The sequence below is a fragment of the Eumetopias jubatus genome, unplaced genomic scaffold (assembly GCF_037043125.1).
Source record: "Eumetopias jubatus isolate StellerSeaLion01/CBP00866 unplaced genomic scaffold, mEumJub1_p1.0 scaffold_1, whole genome shotgun sequence".
Taxonomy (NCBI): Eukaryota; Metazoa; Chordata; class Mammalia; order Carnivora; family Otariidae; genus Eumetopias; species Eumetopias jubatus.
In genome coordinates, this window is record NW_028274807.1 from 92618329 (window position 1) to 92633741 (window position 15413).

The window sequence follows — 15413 nt, forward strand, 5'->3', positions numbered from 1 at the left end:
CACAGGAGGCTGGGAAAAAAGTCTTTAGAATATTCACAGTGTAGAGTGGGAGTTAGGTTTAGGTTCCAACTGAAGAAAGAAGCTGGAGAGTGGCTGTTGGCTGGGCAATCAATAGTATCTGCATATGTGTATATATTTGCATGTGAGAGAAGGACAGAAAGCCAGATTGATTTTTTTTTTTCTTTTTTTTTTTCCTGGCTCGAGGCTCTTGTTCCTAGGTGAAGTTGTATGTGGACTCATAGCAGAACTTTAAATGGCCCACCACACTCGAGGTGGATGATGGCATTTGGGCTAAATTTGCCTCTGTTTCCTATGACACAATCAGAACTTTCTATTTTGTTTTAGTTTCTTAAAATCTTGGTTTTGTGGTTTCAGGTTGAGTCCAGAAATCTTCCTGAAACGCCCAGTGGTTGAAGGAAATCATTGGAGGTTGGACTGCATTCTCAAACGAAAAGCAGTACGTATTCCAAACATATGCTGATATATTTTTTAAATGTTTATTGTCTCTGAAGTGTCTTTTCTTTTTCAGAGCCCTTCATATGTAAGTACAACATTTTTCTTTAGAGTTTGACCGAAGTCGAATACTCGTTTTCAAGTTTATTTGGTTCCGGGTTTTTTTCCTGTTACTTTCGACTACATAAATATTTTAGCCTAATTCACAGCATGGATTATATTAGGAACTCTAATTTCTGATTTTTAATCAGTTATGGACAGTTAATTTTGTAGGCAAAAAAATGTAACAAGATTTTATTATTGAATAATAAAGGATGAAATGAAATGTAGCATTTTATTCTATTCATTATTCTGCCATTTGAGCAAAATATAAAGTCATGAGGAGAATGATTTCAATCAGATGGGGTCAAGCTAATGTAGAACAGTATCAAAGAGGAGGGACATTAAGAACTGGTTGTTGCTTTGGTTCCAGTTTTGGGACAGTTCATGGTAAAATGGGAAATGTTTCCTCTCCAGTTGATCCTGTAGATTCTGGGTGTATTCTTTTTGGTATAAAAAATATTTAGCAAGTATATTCTTTTTTGGTTTACCTACACACATATCTCCCTTCTTTCAGTGTGTTTTCTCCATGCCTTTACTTTAAGATTTCTGAAGATGTCCATAGATACAGTAGGACCTCACTGCTAATATTGATGGAAAAAGAAGCTGATAAGTTTATTTCAGACATGTGTACTGCCAGACAGCATCATTTTTGTGGCTAGTCCAATTCATTGTTTCAAAAGAATTCCGTTCATAAAATTGGAAATTCTGGTCCTGAAAAGCATTATTTGCATATTCCTTAAATAATTTAGCATACAGTTACTGAGTGTCTCCTATGAGCCAAGTACTACACTAATTACTAGAGATACCATATGTGAATAGCATTCCATTCCTGCCCATGGAGGGCTTGCTAAAGGACTTGGTTCAGTCCTATCCTTATCAAACTTCTTTCTGTATATTGAATGAGCTGTAACTTTCTCCATGTTTCTCTCTGTAAAATGGCATCTTTCCCATCTGTCCTCAAGATCCCATTTTAGTTAAGTTGTTCCAGTCTTGCCTAGCAATTGTCACCATACTAGTAAATCCTCTTTTCCTGGTACCTATCCAACACTTTACTGCTGTAGGTTTCAATCAACATGTATTTGTTGAGTGCCTGCTATGTGCAGGGCCCTTTGCTTTTCATATGGGATGTACATAAATAAAAGACATGATTCCTGACCTGAAAGAGCTTAAAACTCTATCTACACAAGAGTCAACTGGGTACAGAGGCAGTGCCAAGATTCAAAGGCAGGAAGGAGACCATTGGGTAGCCCTAGTGGGGAAGTCCCTCGCAATATGAGGAGTTTAGGACATTTAGAATGGGCAAAACAGTTTGAAATGAAAGGAAGAGGTTTCTAGGTGTAGAATATGTGGTGAGGAAACATTCTGGAGGCAGGGATTCTGAAGGCTTTGTCAGTGACAGTAGAGTGACAACGTTGATTATAGCTGAGTGTTAGCTTAAGTAGGATGGGGGATCACACTGGAAAGGGAGTTGCAGCCAGACGTGGGGGCTTGTGAGCCAAGTCAGTGGTTTGGACTTTATAGAAGAAAGTGGGGAACTACTGGGGAACAGAGCCTGGTGGAGGAGGGATGATCTGATCCAGATGATGTATGAGGAAGGTGAATCTGGCAGGGGGAGGAAGTGGGGAGAACTCAGGCTCAAGGAGCTAAATTCTAGTGGACTTGAGTGTGAGGTGCCTATGGGACATCTGAGTAAACTCCAGAAGGCTAATAAATGCCTGAGCAGGGCTCAGGGAGTAGATCCTGCAGGCCTGGCCCTCCATGTCATGTTAGCTCTCCTGTGTTTGCTTTCCCCTTAGGCTACTGGCCACTTGACTTTTCTATCACTAACATGGGTTTTCTTTGCTTTTATGGCCCACAAACCCTGATGAGGGCCTAGGTGAACACCATGGCCAAGTAAATATTATTGCACAAAAATGGTGCTTCCTTTCAATTTCATCTGCTTCATGAAACTTGAAATTTTTAAACTGTACATAATGATTTTAAAAATTTCCTAAGGAAATACTAACACTATTAAATATTAATTTCCTATGGTTCACTTGGCAGAATTGCTCTTCCTTAATCTAGCTACACCATATTATTTTGGTCATAAATTTTTACCTCCCAGGTCATTGTAAATTGACATTTCTCTATCCTTATAAATACTGTTTCCCTTAAATAGTTTCTGAAACCCACTACCTTCACAAAGTACTGACTTGAAAATAACATTTATTCTTACATTAATGGGTCCCAGAGGTCCACAAGGTCCATAAAGACTTTTTCCTTCTATCTCATTGTGTAGATTTGGGGGGAGGAATTTAGTGTCTTTGCCTCATAGCCAAGATATAGGCAAACATCTCTTATAATGGCGGTTTTTAGGGAAGAAATACAATATTTTGTTTCTTTGGTGATAGCCAAGTCGATATTTTTCCTATTTCTTTGGCCTTTTGATAAGCAGTGTTACCATTTAAAATAGTATAAGGCAACCTTGACTTACAGACTGATTACAACTCAAGTCAGCATCCCAGGGTTTCCCATAGGTCTTCATTTACTGCCCCTGCCCCGAGAGCTAGGTTGCATCATAGTTATGGCAACTGTATTCCTGTATCCAGTGTGTATATTTCAACCTTAGAAACCTATGATATTGCTGATGGGACCTGCACCAAAAGAATCTTCAAGTGCAGCAACCTGGAGACTTACAGAAAAGGATTTAGGTCCTCAGGTGGGATTTTGTTGTCAGGCAGTTTCTCTCTGTCCTAGACCACAGACACGAAGACACGTTCTAGAGTTGCAATCAGTGATCATTAGGAGGGAAAGATGTTCAGGGTTGTCAAATGAGACAAATAATCACCTCTTCACCCAGAAAATTCAAACAGGATCTTATCAAAGTGGTGGGCTAGAAGGGCATGTGTGGGAAGGGAAAAATGTGTCTTCAACCTTGAGAACTGTGGTTCAAATAGAACTCGTTCAAAAAAAAAAAATGGCATAGGAGCATTTGTGCTCTTTCACATTGCTTACATTTGAATGACGAGGATATGATTTCTTTTTGTCCTTTACTTTTCATTTTCCCCAAAATATCATGCCCTCTGGGGAAGTCCTTGACAAATGATAAAAGAGGACTGTCCTGGGGATGCGTTAAGTTATCTTGAAGCAGTGGACAAACTTGGCTGCATTTAGAAAATATTTTGACTATAGTACCTTGAATAATTAAAGGAAAAAACTGGCTCAAAAAAGTCTCTTTGACTTCAACTATAAAAAATTCTTATTTTTTTTTATTGTCTTTACATGTATTTTGTATATGTAAAGCTCCTAAAAATTCCTACTGTGTCTAGTATTATGTCTGCTCTACTTGATTCAAAACTAATTAGAAAAGAGGACAGAACTTCCATCTTTTAAAACTCAGGATTCATGAAGTTTATTCTGTGTTTACACCATGAAGTGTATTCTGCTAACCTCTGGGTTACATGACTGCAGCAGAGATAAGAAACATGGCATCACAAAGTCCACTCAAAGCCATCCATTTTTCTACTTGCCCTATTAATATTGTTCTTCTTCCTCTCTAAGAAAAAGTAACTTCCCCTAGGGTCATGAAAAAGCATTGATAAAACAATGGATGCTTCAAATGTGTATTTCTTAAATTACAGAATTAACATCAGTCCTTTTTTCTTTTCTAATTTGGGTTTCATTTTACACGAGCATTTCCCACATTTTGTGTAAGTCTGCACTATTATGACCTGGCAAATGCCGTCATTGTCCAGAAACATTTTTCCTTTGCCCTCTGTAGTTTAGAGTTTATGATAGTCTTGTAACACCTTGACCAAAAGAAGAGGAATTTATTGCTTTATGATCATAGAAATCTTGTCACTAGTTAACCATTTATTAGGATGTAGATATAAATAAATAATTGTAAACCAAACTACCTAAAATGAACTGTTTTCTTCAATTACTTCCTTATTAGTCCTTTGTATATAAGCTCAAAAGACTTAAAAGTGTCTACCCTGTTTCCTTTGGAGTTAATTTATTTCAAGGAGAAAAGACAAAGTATAGAAGAAAATGTAAGATGGGGCACCTGGGTGGCTCAGTCGTTAAGCGTCTGCCTTCAGCTCAGGTCATGATCCCACTGGGATTGAGCCCCGCATCAGGTTCCCCGCTCAGCAGGAAGCCTGCTTCCACCTCTCCCACAACCCCTGCTTGTGTTCCCTCTCTTGCTGTCTCTCTCTCTCTCTGTCAAATAAATAAATAAAATTTAAAAAAAAAAAGAAGAAAATGTCAGGTGTTAATAGATGGAGGGTAGTAATGTAATCCATTAGTGTTAACATCTCTATTATTTCAAAAACCCATTAGTTATGCAGGTAAATAGAAAACTATAAGACTTAGGCCAGTTTCTAAATTGCAACTACTGTACTGTCCTTAAAGAATAGTAATTTCATGGGGCACCTGGGTGGCTCAGTCGTTAGGCGTCTGCCTTCGGCTCAGGTCATGATGAGCCCTGCATCGGTCTCCCTGCTCCGCGGGAAGCCGCTTCTCTCTCTCCCACTCCCCCTGCTTGTGTTCCCTCTCTTGCTGTGTCTCTCTCTGTCAAATAAATAAATAAAAAATCTTAAAAAAAAGAATAGTAATTTCATAAGCCTGAGAAGCAGAATTTCATCCATTTAAAACTAATTAGAAAGATATAGTATAAAGTTTAAAACCCAAAATTGCAACCTAAATTATAAAATGTTACACCTGACATCTTGGTTCATTTATGAAAGATGTCAAGTGTAACGTTTTATAATTTAGGTTGCAATTTTGAGTTTTAAACTTTATACTATATCTTTCAATGGGAGGCTCTTTTTTATCACTGTTATCCAGTGCTGAATCCTAAAATATTCAAATAGCAGAGTAAATATGAACGGTAGAGGAAGAAAATAATGTTCTAGTTTTCATTTAAAGCTCTCCATCAGTGGTTTATTGCAGAGCCCTCAGTGGCCAAAACTGTCAGAAGTTAATCTGTTCATTTCTTGCTTACACTTTCACTTCCTACTTCTTTAATCATATCTGTACTTACACACTTGGTTGCAATAATAGTTGCATAATTATAATTAGTAATAAGCAAGTTCCAAAAGTAAGCTGTTAACCAGAAAGAAGATGACATACATATTTTTATCCTATTTTTTTGAGTCAGAATGGGTCTTATAGTACTCAAATTTCATGAATGCAGCTTAGAGCATATATATAGTATGTTCCTCCAAAAATGAATACACTTTTCACATGTTACAGAATGTTCGTATTCTGAAGTGATGTGTTCTTATAAGGATTTAGGGGCCAAAACATGCTGGCAGACCAGTATTGGGGAACTACATATATATATTTGGCTTACTCCAAGATTTTATACCCTGCAACCTAAAAATATTAACTCCTATGTTATTTCACATGTTCATAGCATTGCAAAAGTAATAACCAGTTCTTATAAATTAGATGTGTTCAACCCAGTTGGCTTCTTAAATTAATGACTCAGATTTCCATTATAAACTATGCCTCTGCCTAATTACCATGGATTGTTAATTTAAACTGTAACTAAATTAATCTTTGTCACTCCACTTTTATTAGATATGCCTGTATCTCTAATACTCTAGAAAGTACTGTATCATGGGAAAATTCTTGCGTTTTATCCCTAGGATATTAAGTACCTAGGTGTAGATACATTCATTATCCAAGGTGTATGCGGTATGTTTCAGAATGCCTTCAGAGCTGCTGGATATAGAGAATGCAAATTTAAATGTTGCAAACTGCACGGCAATACTGAGGATGCAAACCTAAAATAGTTAAAAGGTCATACATTAAGTGAGGGGAAATAAGGTAAGAGTTTCCTGGAGGAATACATTCTGAACTGTATGTTGGTGAGGGAACCCTGTGACTGGACAGGAAGAAGAGGACCGACATTCAGGTGTGGGGCAGTTTAGTACAGGCTAAAACCTTATGATTACCCAGAACTGGAGGAGAAAATACTAGTTTGGTTTTGTTTGTTGGTTTTTTTAAGGTTTTGTTTATTTGAAAGAGAGGAGAGAGCATGAGCAGGGGGAGGGGCTGAAGGAGAAGCCGACTCCCGGATGAGCAGGGAGCCCAATGACGTGGGGCTCGATCCCAGGATCCTGAGATCATGACCTAAGCTGAAGGCAGATGCCTAACAAACCGAGCCACCCAGGTGCCCCAGTAGTTTGTTTTTTTTTTTTTTTTTAATACTACCAGCTGTTAGACATGTCTTTTTGATAGTTCATATTAATAGAAAATGTTATCTGTATAGCATGTTAAAGTTTACCAGGCACTTTTGATTTAGTTTGACACTCACAATGGCCTTGTGTGTCTTCTTTTAAGTCCAGGGCCTAAGGTTAGATCAATGTTGATTTTGTGCTGTTGTTAAAAATCAGGGATTTTTGCACGTTAGAGAAACTGACTTCCAAAGAAGTCATTCCACAAGCAGACATTAATGATGTAATTGTGGGTTAAGAGTATGAATCAGTATATTCATCTCTGAAGATAAAGACATTTTTTTTAACTTAAATGTTTTTTTGGCAAAGAAAAATTCTATTAAAATGCTCCAGAAACATTTAAGGGATATTTAGTATAATTTATTGCATTAGAGTTTTGTGTCACTGCTATTTCAACTAACTGAAGTATAATAAAAAGCAAAAACCCTAATCCTGTAACACGAATCAGGCCAAAACTTTCCTCAATGTTAAGTGTTTGAAAATGTTCAGAGGTGTAAGATCATCAGACACTTTTAGCAGATGATGTTACCATTTCAGCTTTTTGGCTATAATGAATCAAATATTGATACCGTCTCTTGGTATGACAAGTCATAGGAATGGAAGGGAGATAAATTTTTATTTTTGGTATTTGTATCTTAAGATACGCTTGTGTGTCACCTTCTTGTACTTTTCATTAAATATTTTATTATACTTGTTTGTAGAAGAAAGATTATAACACACAGGAAGGAAAAAGAAAAAGAAAATCATCCCCTACTTCCAGAAATTCTCATTCCTCCCTGTGTTTTCTTTTGTGACAGCAACAGGGAGTGAGAGTCTTTGTAATGCTCTACAAAGAGGTGGAACTTGCCCTTGGAATCAACAGTGAATACAGCAAGAGGACTTTAATGCGTCTACACCCCAACATAAAGGTATCAGGTTCATCCTTCTGAACAGTACTTCTTCTCTATTATTCTGTAGTTTTTCAGATGTGTTTTGCTTTGAGTAGTGTAATCTGTAGAATTCTCTAATGTATATTTTGAATAAATAGCATTGTATCCTTCTTAGAAATAAAACAAAATACCTGCTTTCTTATGCTTCTGGTATTGGTGGAATCAGCAGAGTTCACATTTCTGACCCTGATCATTTAGCCAAGAACACACCTCTTAGAATTGTTTTAATAATCAGGAGCTCTGTCAAGGTCCCATGCTCCTCATTAAGATTGTTCTGGAACCTCTGAGACGTGATCTCCTTGTGACATCCCTTGATGCTGATAGCAACAGAGAGCTCCTCTAGGATTTAAGAAGCTTTTTCTTAATAGCAACTTGCATAAAAAAACTAATAAAGTAGATAAACACAATAAGCAGCTTGAAAAAAGCTATCTGATATTTGCCAAAGATTTAAAGCCTATCAATAGTTATTCCTCAGTCATTGAGATACATCAGAGCAATGAATTAATAAATCTCTGGCAGGCTTAAAATATATAACAATTATATATTTTATTTGGTCAAAAAAAAGATGTTCCATGTACATAGTAATCGGAAGAGAGCAGGAGTGTCTGTACTAATATCAGGTGAAATTGACTTTAAATAGGAAAAGTTTATAGTAGACAAGGATTTTATATATTAATAAAAGTTTCAAAGCAGCAAGAAGATATAGCAATTATAAACATGTACCCACCTAATAATGGCCATCAAAATATATAAAGCAAATATGGATAGAATTGAAGGGCAGAATGGACAGTTCTACAGTAATAGTTGGACACTTTAATATCCCACTCTCAATAATGATTGGTACGCACATACAGTGGAATATATTTCAGTCTTAAAACGGAAGGGAATTCTGACATATGCTAAAACACAGATGAAACTTGAAGACACTATTCTACATGAAATAAGTCAGTCACAAAAAGGCAAATATTGTATGATTCTATTGATATATGTGTAAGTCAAAGTCATAGAGACAAAGAGTAGAATGGTGTTTCCCAGGGGTTGAAGGGAGGAGGGAATGGGGGAGTTATTGTTCAATGGGTATAGAGTTTCAGTTTTGCAAAATGAAGAGTTCTGGAGATAGTGGTGATGAGTGAACAATATGAGATGTACTTAATACCACTGTACTACTATACATTCAAAAATGGTCAATATGGTAAATTTTATGTTATGTGTATTTTACCACACACAAAAGAAGTAGGTTACTAAAAAAAAGTAGTCTCCAAAGTTTTTGGAATGTTTCTACTTAAAGATATACAAAAATAGGTCAGTCTGGGATCATTTAAAAAGAATTCTATTCGAAAGCAGGAGGTTAATAACTTCTCAAAATATCTTTCAAATCAAGAGCTGCCAAAGCATGTATATCCTATATCTATACACTTGCCATTTTAATTCATTGGCTACCAAAATATCAATATACCTATTAAAACTTCTGTCAGAGATAGATGTTGGTTAAACATTTTTAGAGTTTTTTAGGTAATATCAGGTGTTACAGAATTCTTTAAAGTGGAAAAAAGAATCAACAATTATGTTGAGCTAACTTTTGCTAAACTGTGTGGCCAAATTTCTAGCTAATGGCAGCTACCCCAAAATGTGGTATGGTATGGGGCTGAGGGAGAGGCTTAAAAATAACTAGGAGTCTTCCTCTTCTAAATACTGAGAATGAAATTAGAACTTTGGTATATACATGGCACATTTTGGTATTTGAATTATAGAAAATGTTATTCAGGGGAGAATGGCTAAAATTAACAACACAAGAAACAACAGATATTGGCAAGGATGCAGAGAAAGGAGAACCCTCCTACACTGTTGGTGGGAATGCAAACTGGTGCAGCCACTCTGGAAAACAGTATGGAGGCTCCTTAAAAAGTTAAAAATAGAACTACCCTGTGACCCTGCAACTGTACTACTAGGTACTTATCCAAAGGATACAAAAATAGTGATTCGAAGGGGCACATGCACCCCAATGTTTATAGCAGCAATGTCCACAATAGCCAAACTATGGAAAGAGCCCAAATGTCCATCGACTGATGAATAGATATAGAAGAAGTGGCACATATCTACAATGGAATATTACTCAGCCATCAAAAAGAATGAAATCTTGCCATTTGCAATGACGAGGATGGAACTAGAGGGTATTATGCTAAGCAAAATAAGTCAGAGAAAGACAAATACCATATGATTTCACTTGTGTGGAATTTAAGAAACAAAACAGATGAACACAGAGGAAGGTTTTAAAAAAAGATAAAAACAGGGAGGGAAACCATAAGAGACTCTTAACTATAGGGAACAAACTGGGGGTTGCTGAGAGGAGGTGCGTGGGGAATGGGGTAAATGGGGTGATGGGCATTAAGGAGGGCACTTGTAATGAGCACTGGGTGTTATAGGCAAGTGATGAATCACTAAATTCTATCCCTGAAACTAATACTACGTTGTATGTTAACTAACTTGAATTTAAATAAACTCTTGAAAGAAAACTAAAGCAAAACAGAAAAAGAAAGAGAGAGAGGGAGGGAGGGAGGAAGGAGGGAAGGGAGGGAGGAAGGAAAATGCTATTCAGGGGAGAAAACATCTCTTTTATTATACATGAAGGACATTTTAAAAAGTGCATTTCAGGTGGGTTTTTTTTCCCCTCCCAAGGTGATGAGGCACCCAGATCATGTATCATCCAGCGTGTATCTGTGGGCCCATCATGAGAAGCTTGTTGTCATCGACCAGTCAGTGGCCTTTGTGGGTGGGATCGACCTGGCCTACGGAAGGTGGGATGACAATGAACACAGACTCACAGACGTGGGTAGTGTGAAGCGCATCACCGTAGGATCGTCTCTGGGTTCCTTCACAGTAAGTTTCTCCTTTATGGAACTGCCTAAGAGGTACAGAGTTTGTAGAAGTATGTGTTAATAGCATGACTTACTGAGTGGTTGAATGAGGAGTGGCCTATTTCTGGATGGACAGACCTGGTTTCAAATACCATCTAGCAAGTCTATAACTTTGCATCTCTTGATCCCTGTTTCTTTCCTTATAAGAGGAAAGAGATGCGATAGTGCATTTGCTAGCTCACAGTCAGCTCCTTTATTTTCCATTTAAACGAAAGATTCATTTCCTATTTGGAAAAAAAAGTTCATAAACAAAAATATGTGTCAGTTGGGTTTTAAGTTAAATCAGCAGCCTTATTACAAGTACCTGCCAAGGCTTTTGAAATCTTCCTACTTAAAGATATGCAAATAGAGGCTAGGTCAGTCTGGAGTCCTGGAGGGACTTCTTTCTGAATACAGGAAGTTAATAACTTCTCAAAGTACCTTTCAAATCAGGTGCTGCCAAAATACCCATATGCCTAGATCCGTATTGCAGTACTTACTGTTTCAACTCTAACCGTTGCCAACATATCCATACACTTATTAAAAATTTTGATGGGCTCCATCTTATTTTACTGCTGGATATGTTGGTGACTTTTCTGGAAAAAAAAAAGATTTAGTGAATAAGTAGCCAGGAAAATAATTGACAGAAGAAGCACTACTTAACATTTATCAGAGGCAGAAGTTCAGTTGCTCAACAGTGAATATAACTCATGTAAGTGTGTTTGAGATAAAAAGGTTAGCTGGTATGAAATTTCAAGAATTTGGTCTACTGAAGGAGGAACTACAATGGAATGCCGGGTATCCCTTTGCTAGCATTGAAACAGCTCACTGACCTGGGGCTGACCTCACCCATTATCGGGTGTCCGATAGAGAGCCTCCATCGTATGTGAACTTGACGCCTCAGCTCAACTGGAATGAAAGGATCGCATTGCAGCATATCTTATGCCCTGTCTTTTTTTTTTTTTTTTAATAATTTTCTCAGGCTGAAACAACAGAGTCCATGGAATCCTTGAGCCTCAAAGATAAAAATGAATCTAGTAAAAATCTGCCCTCCATGAAGAGTGCTGATGATATGGATTCAAAACTGAAAGGAGTGGGAAAGTCCAGAAAGTTCTCTAAATTTAGCCTCTACAGGCAGCTCCACAGGCACCACCTGCAGGATGCAGATAGCATCAGCAGCATTGACAGTGTCTCGAGTAAGTCTTGGTCTTTGCTAGAATGTATCTTGGTGACGTTCCATCCTTCCGCTGCTGGATACTGTGTACCAGTCTTTAAAACCGGTCTTTCTGGAATGGAGTCCTAGGAGCTATATCACCCTATTCGATATCCTGCCATTTTGTGGCTTTGTTGCCCTCATTTGGGAACAGATTTATTGTTTTATTCACATAAGGAGTCATGACAACCACAATTCATACTTCTGGTGGTAGCTGAATGACTCAGCGTTTCTAACATAACGCCAAGTTATAAAGAAAAAAGAAAAGTTATCAGACGTCCTTCACTTTTCATAGAAGAAATCTCATTTCTCTTCCTATCCAGAAATATGTGAAGCTTTTATCTTCAAACATTAGATTTCCTACATCTTGTAAATTTGCTCTTTTCACATCTGCCTTAAAGCTCTGCATTTTCTGTTCACAGAATTTGTGACTGATTTTTTAGCCTTGCCTCGTTTTAAAAATGATTGAGCCTACTTTTCAGTTTAGAAAACTTGATGTATATATATTTCTTTGTAAAAAAAAAAAAACAGAAAAACAAACTCTCAACTTTCTCCAGGTTATTGTAATCACTGTAGAAGTCGTCAGAATTTAATCCATGGTCTAAAACCCCACCTGAAATTCTTTCACTCTTCCAGTAAGTCTGAGCAGGGGCTCGCTAGACCTGACGTGGGTAAGTGATGTATGAGGCAACAGAATGTCCTCAGGTGTCCGCTTTTGCTGCATGAGCAAAGTGAGTGTGTTTCTGGACTGGCTTTCTGTTTGCACCGTGTTCACATCCCTGGTGGTGTTAGAAATTGTAATCTGATAAGCTTTTGCAAGAACAAGGTATTTGAATAAGTTAATCAGGGCCTAAAATGTGGAGGTGGAGATGAAGAGGGATTTGGCAGCGGATCACATAGAGGAATAAGTAATGATCATAATGTATGACAACCACGGTAAAATCGGAAGCTAAGTTATTGTGTGCAGACTACCTGGGACGACCCTGAGCACTGGTGGCGCTTGGTAGTAATAGTGTTATCTCCCTTTTTACAGATGAGGAAACTCAGGGTCAGAGATGATAAGTAACTTGCACAATGGTATTCCAGTTTATTAGCTTCCCAGAGCTCATAATTCAGATTTGTGATTTAGCAAAAATGCAGATTGCTACATCATGAGCATGCGGCTAAATTCCAAGGTCAAGTTCTAGTGTGCTATTTAGAAGACTGATGTAGAGCCCAGTTACCACAGCTGGATGTGAGTCACTTGTGGACCCTGGTGTTTCTCAGGGGCTCTGAGGGGAATACTGAGGAGGTGGGCCCTGGACCCTCCCACCTCTATTGGTACTTGCTTCAAGCAGAGAAATCCTGCTTCCATATATATATTGAAGTTCCATATGAATTTGTGTTAAAAAAAAAAGTAAGGGTCTACTATTAAAAACAGAAGGAATTTAAAGAGCACAGCTCTACATTTAAATTGTGTAATGACTTAAACTTCTATTGTCTCATAGGACTTGAAACCCCGAATTAAACATAGAGTAACTCTTCATGAGAAACTGAAACTGAATACTTGCTTGAGTTAATAACTTCCTTTCCTGAGGCTATAAGCTGAGTTAGCTTCTTTGTAATGTCAGTTTCACTTGAACGCAAAAGACCTTGATGGGGGTGCCTGGGTGTTATAGTCGGTTAAGCTCTGACTCTTGATTTCAGCTCAGATCATGATCTCATGCTCATGGGATCAAGCCCTGCATGGAGCCCAGAGTGGGGCTCTGTGCTCAGTGGGGGGTCTGCTTGAGATTCTCTCTCTCTCTCTCCCTCTCTCTCTCTGCCCCTACCCCCCTGCTCTCTCTCTTTCTCAAATAAACAGATAAATCTTAAAAAAAAAAAAAAAAAAGACCATTATGAACTGGGCTCCTAGTGAACCAGTGTGGAGCATGCACACAAGATCACTATGGGTTAATTAGAAAATTCACTAAAATCAGTTCATAATGTACTGATACCATGATCATTTCTGTAGTATATATATTCAAAATGTATTTTGAATATATTTCTGTAGTATATACATTCAATATTTCTCAATATATATTTCTGTAGTATATATATTCAATTTATATTTGAATATATAATATATATTTCTGAATATATAATATATATTTCAGTATATACTGTAGTATATTTTTGTAGTATATATATTCAAAATCATTTGGCCATCTTCAAGATTTTTTTCTCTCAAAATGATGTTGCAAGAGGGAGAATTTCAAGTTGCAATGGCTTTGCTTGATAACTATGTTATTTTTAAACAGTTGAATTTTTTCCTCTTATATTCAACAACTGTTTGCTGATCTTACTTTTTAAGCAAGATTAAATAAATGGCTGAGAGGAGGAAATCATTTTTGCAATTTTTTTTTCATTTTTGCAATTTAGTGAGACAGTGTTTCAACCCCAGATATCTAGTCATAAGCGATAAAGAATAGTAGGCTAAATCGTTCCTAAACTCTGTTCTCAGGGATGCAATAGTATAAGATGTATAAGACTTATTTTCTCCTGTCAAAGAGTTTATTATCTAATAGATAAGCATGAGTTTTAAATGTTTCACTAACCTAGTGCCTTAGTAATTCATCAGGGGGAGATACCCCAACTGGCAAGAGTTGCCAGTGAAACCTTGTCCACAAAGGTAAACCCTGATCCACAATTCTAAAATCCCAGTTTCAAAAATCAGAAGGTTTTTTTGAAAATATAACTCATTGGGGACCCGTTTTGGAACTGGCCCTGGTTATAGGCAAAAATTCAGTAGGTAGAGCCTAAGAAGGGAGAAAAACAGGCACCCTAGGTAGATGTTGTATCTTAAGGCACATATATGGGAAATGCCAAAAGTGTTTATTTCAGCATCTCAGACGTAGGTGTGGAATGTGGTAAATACACAGAGGTCTACCATTTCTTACTCAAAATTCTAGGGGTCAGAGGTACTTCAGAAATTAGAAGATTCTGGATTTTAGAAAGGTAATGCAATACCTATACTTTATTATGTTATGCTGCTTGCAGGGTCCTGGAAATACCCTGTAAGGAAATCATTTATATTTGTTCAGCACCAGATGGGATAAATAAAGATTACAATCTCTTGTCAGTTCAGGTCAGATTTTACTAACAAATGAGCTGTAAGAAAACATTTGAATTTTCAGAGCTTTTGGGTTTTGAAATTTTGGTTAAGGGATGCGTAAATCTGTGTATAGATTGGGTTGATGGGATAGATCTGTACCTGTATATGGAGGGCCTTGAAAATCAAGCTGCGGCATTGAATTTCATCCACTAAATGTTGGAGAATCCCTGGGGGGTGAGAGGTGGGGGTGGGATTTGAAGAAGAGGGGCTGTGGGGGGAGGGAGGTGTTAAGGGTGGTATTTTACTAAGTTACACTAGAGGTACAGGAAGTCTGACTAGCTTGTCCCAAGAATGAAGTAAATGGAAGAAACTTTTTTCCAAAGAGAGAATCAGCAGAATTTCATTAGGATTTGGGAAGTGGCAATCGGGAGGTAGGTGGAGAAGACAGCAAAGAAAAGAGAGGAGCCAACGTAGATTTCGAGGTTTCAGCTTGAGTAACTATGAACAGAAAGCAGAAATCTCCAG

The 15413-nt window shown here is 37.5% G+C and overlaps 1 protein-coding gene across 4 annotated transcripts in view; it reads left to right on the forward strand.

Annotated features, from left to right (window-relative positions):
* PLD1 (phospholipase D1) overlaps positions 1-15413 on the forward strand; it is a 199727-nt gene that overhangs the window by 113422 nt on the left and 70892 nt on the right. For 3 of the 4 annotated variants that reach the window (XM_028100903.2, XM_028100907.2, XM_028100904.2), the window contains 5 exons: positions 376-457; positions 7577-7687; positions 10385-10585; positions 11585-11798; positions 12373-12486. In XM_028100903.2, coding sequence (XP_027956704.1) covers positions 376-457; positions 7577-7687; positions 10385-10585; positions 11585-11798; positions 12373-12486 — 722 coding nt within the window. The remainder of the gene's footprint in view (positions 1-375; positions 458-7576; positions 7688-10384; positions 10586-11584; positions 11799-12372; positions 12487-15413) is intronic. The other variant, XM_028100906.2, reaches the window with a different exon arrangement.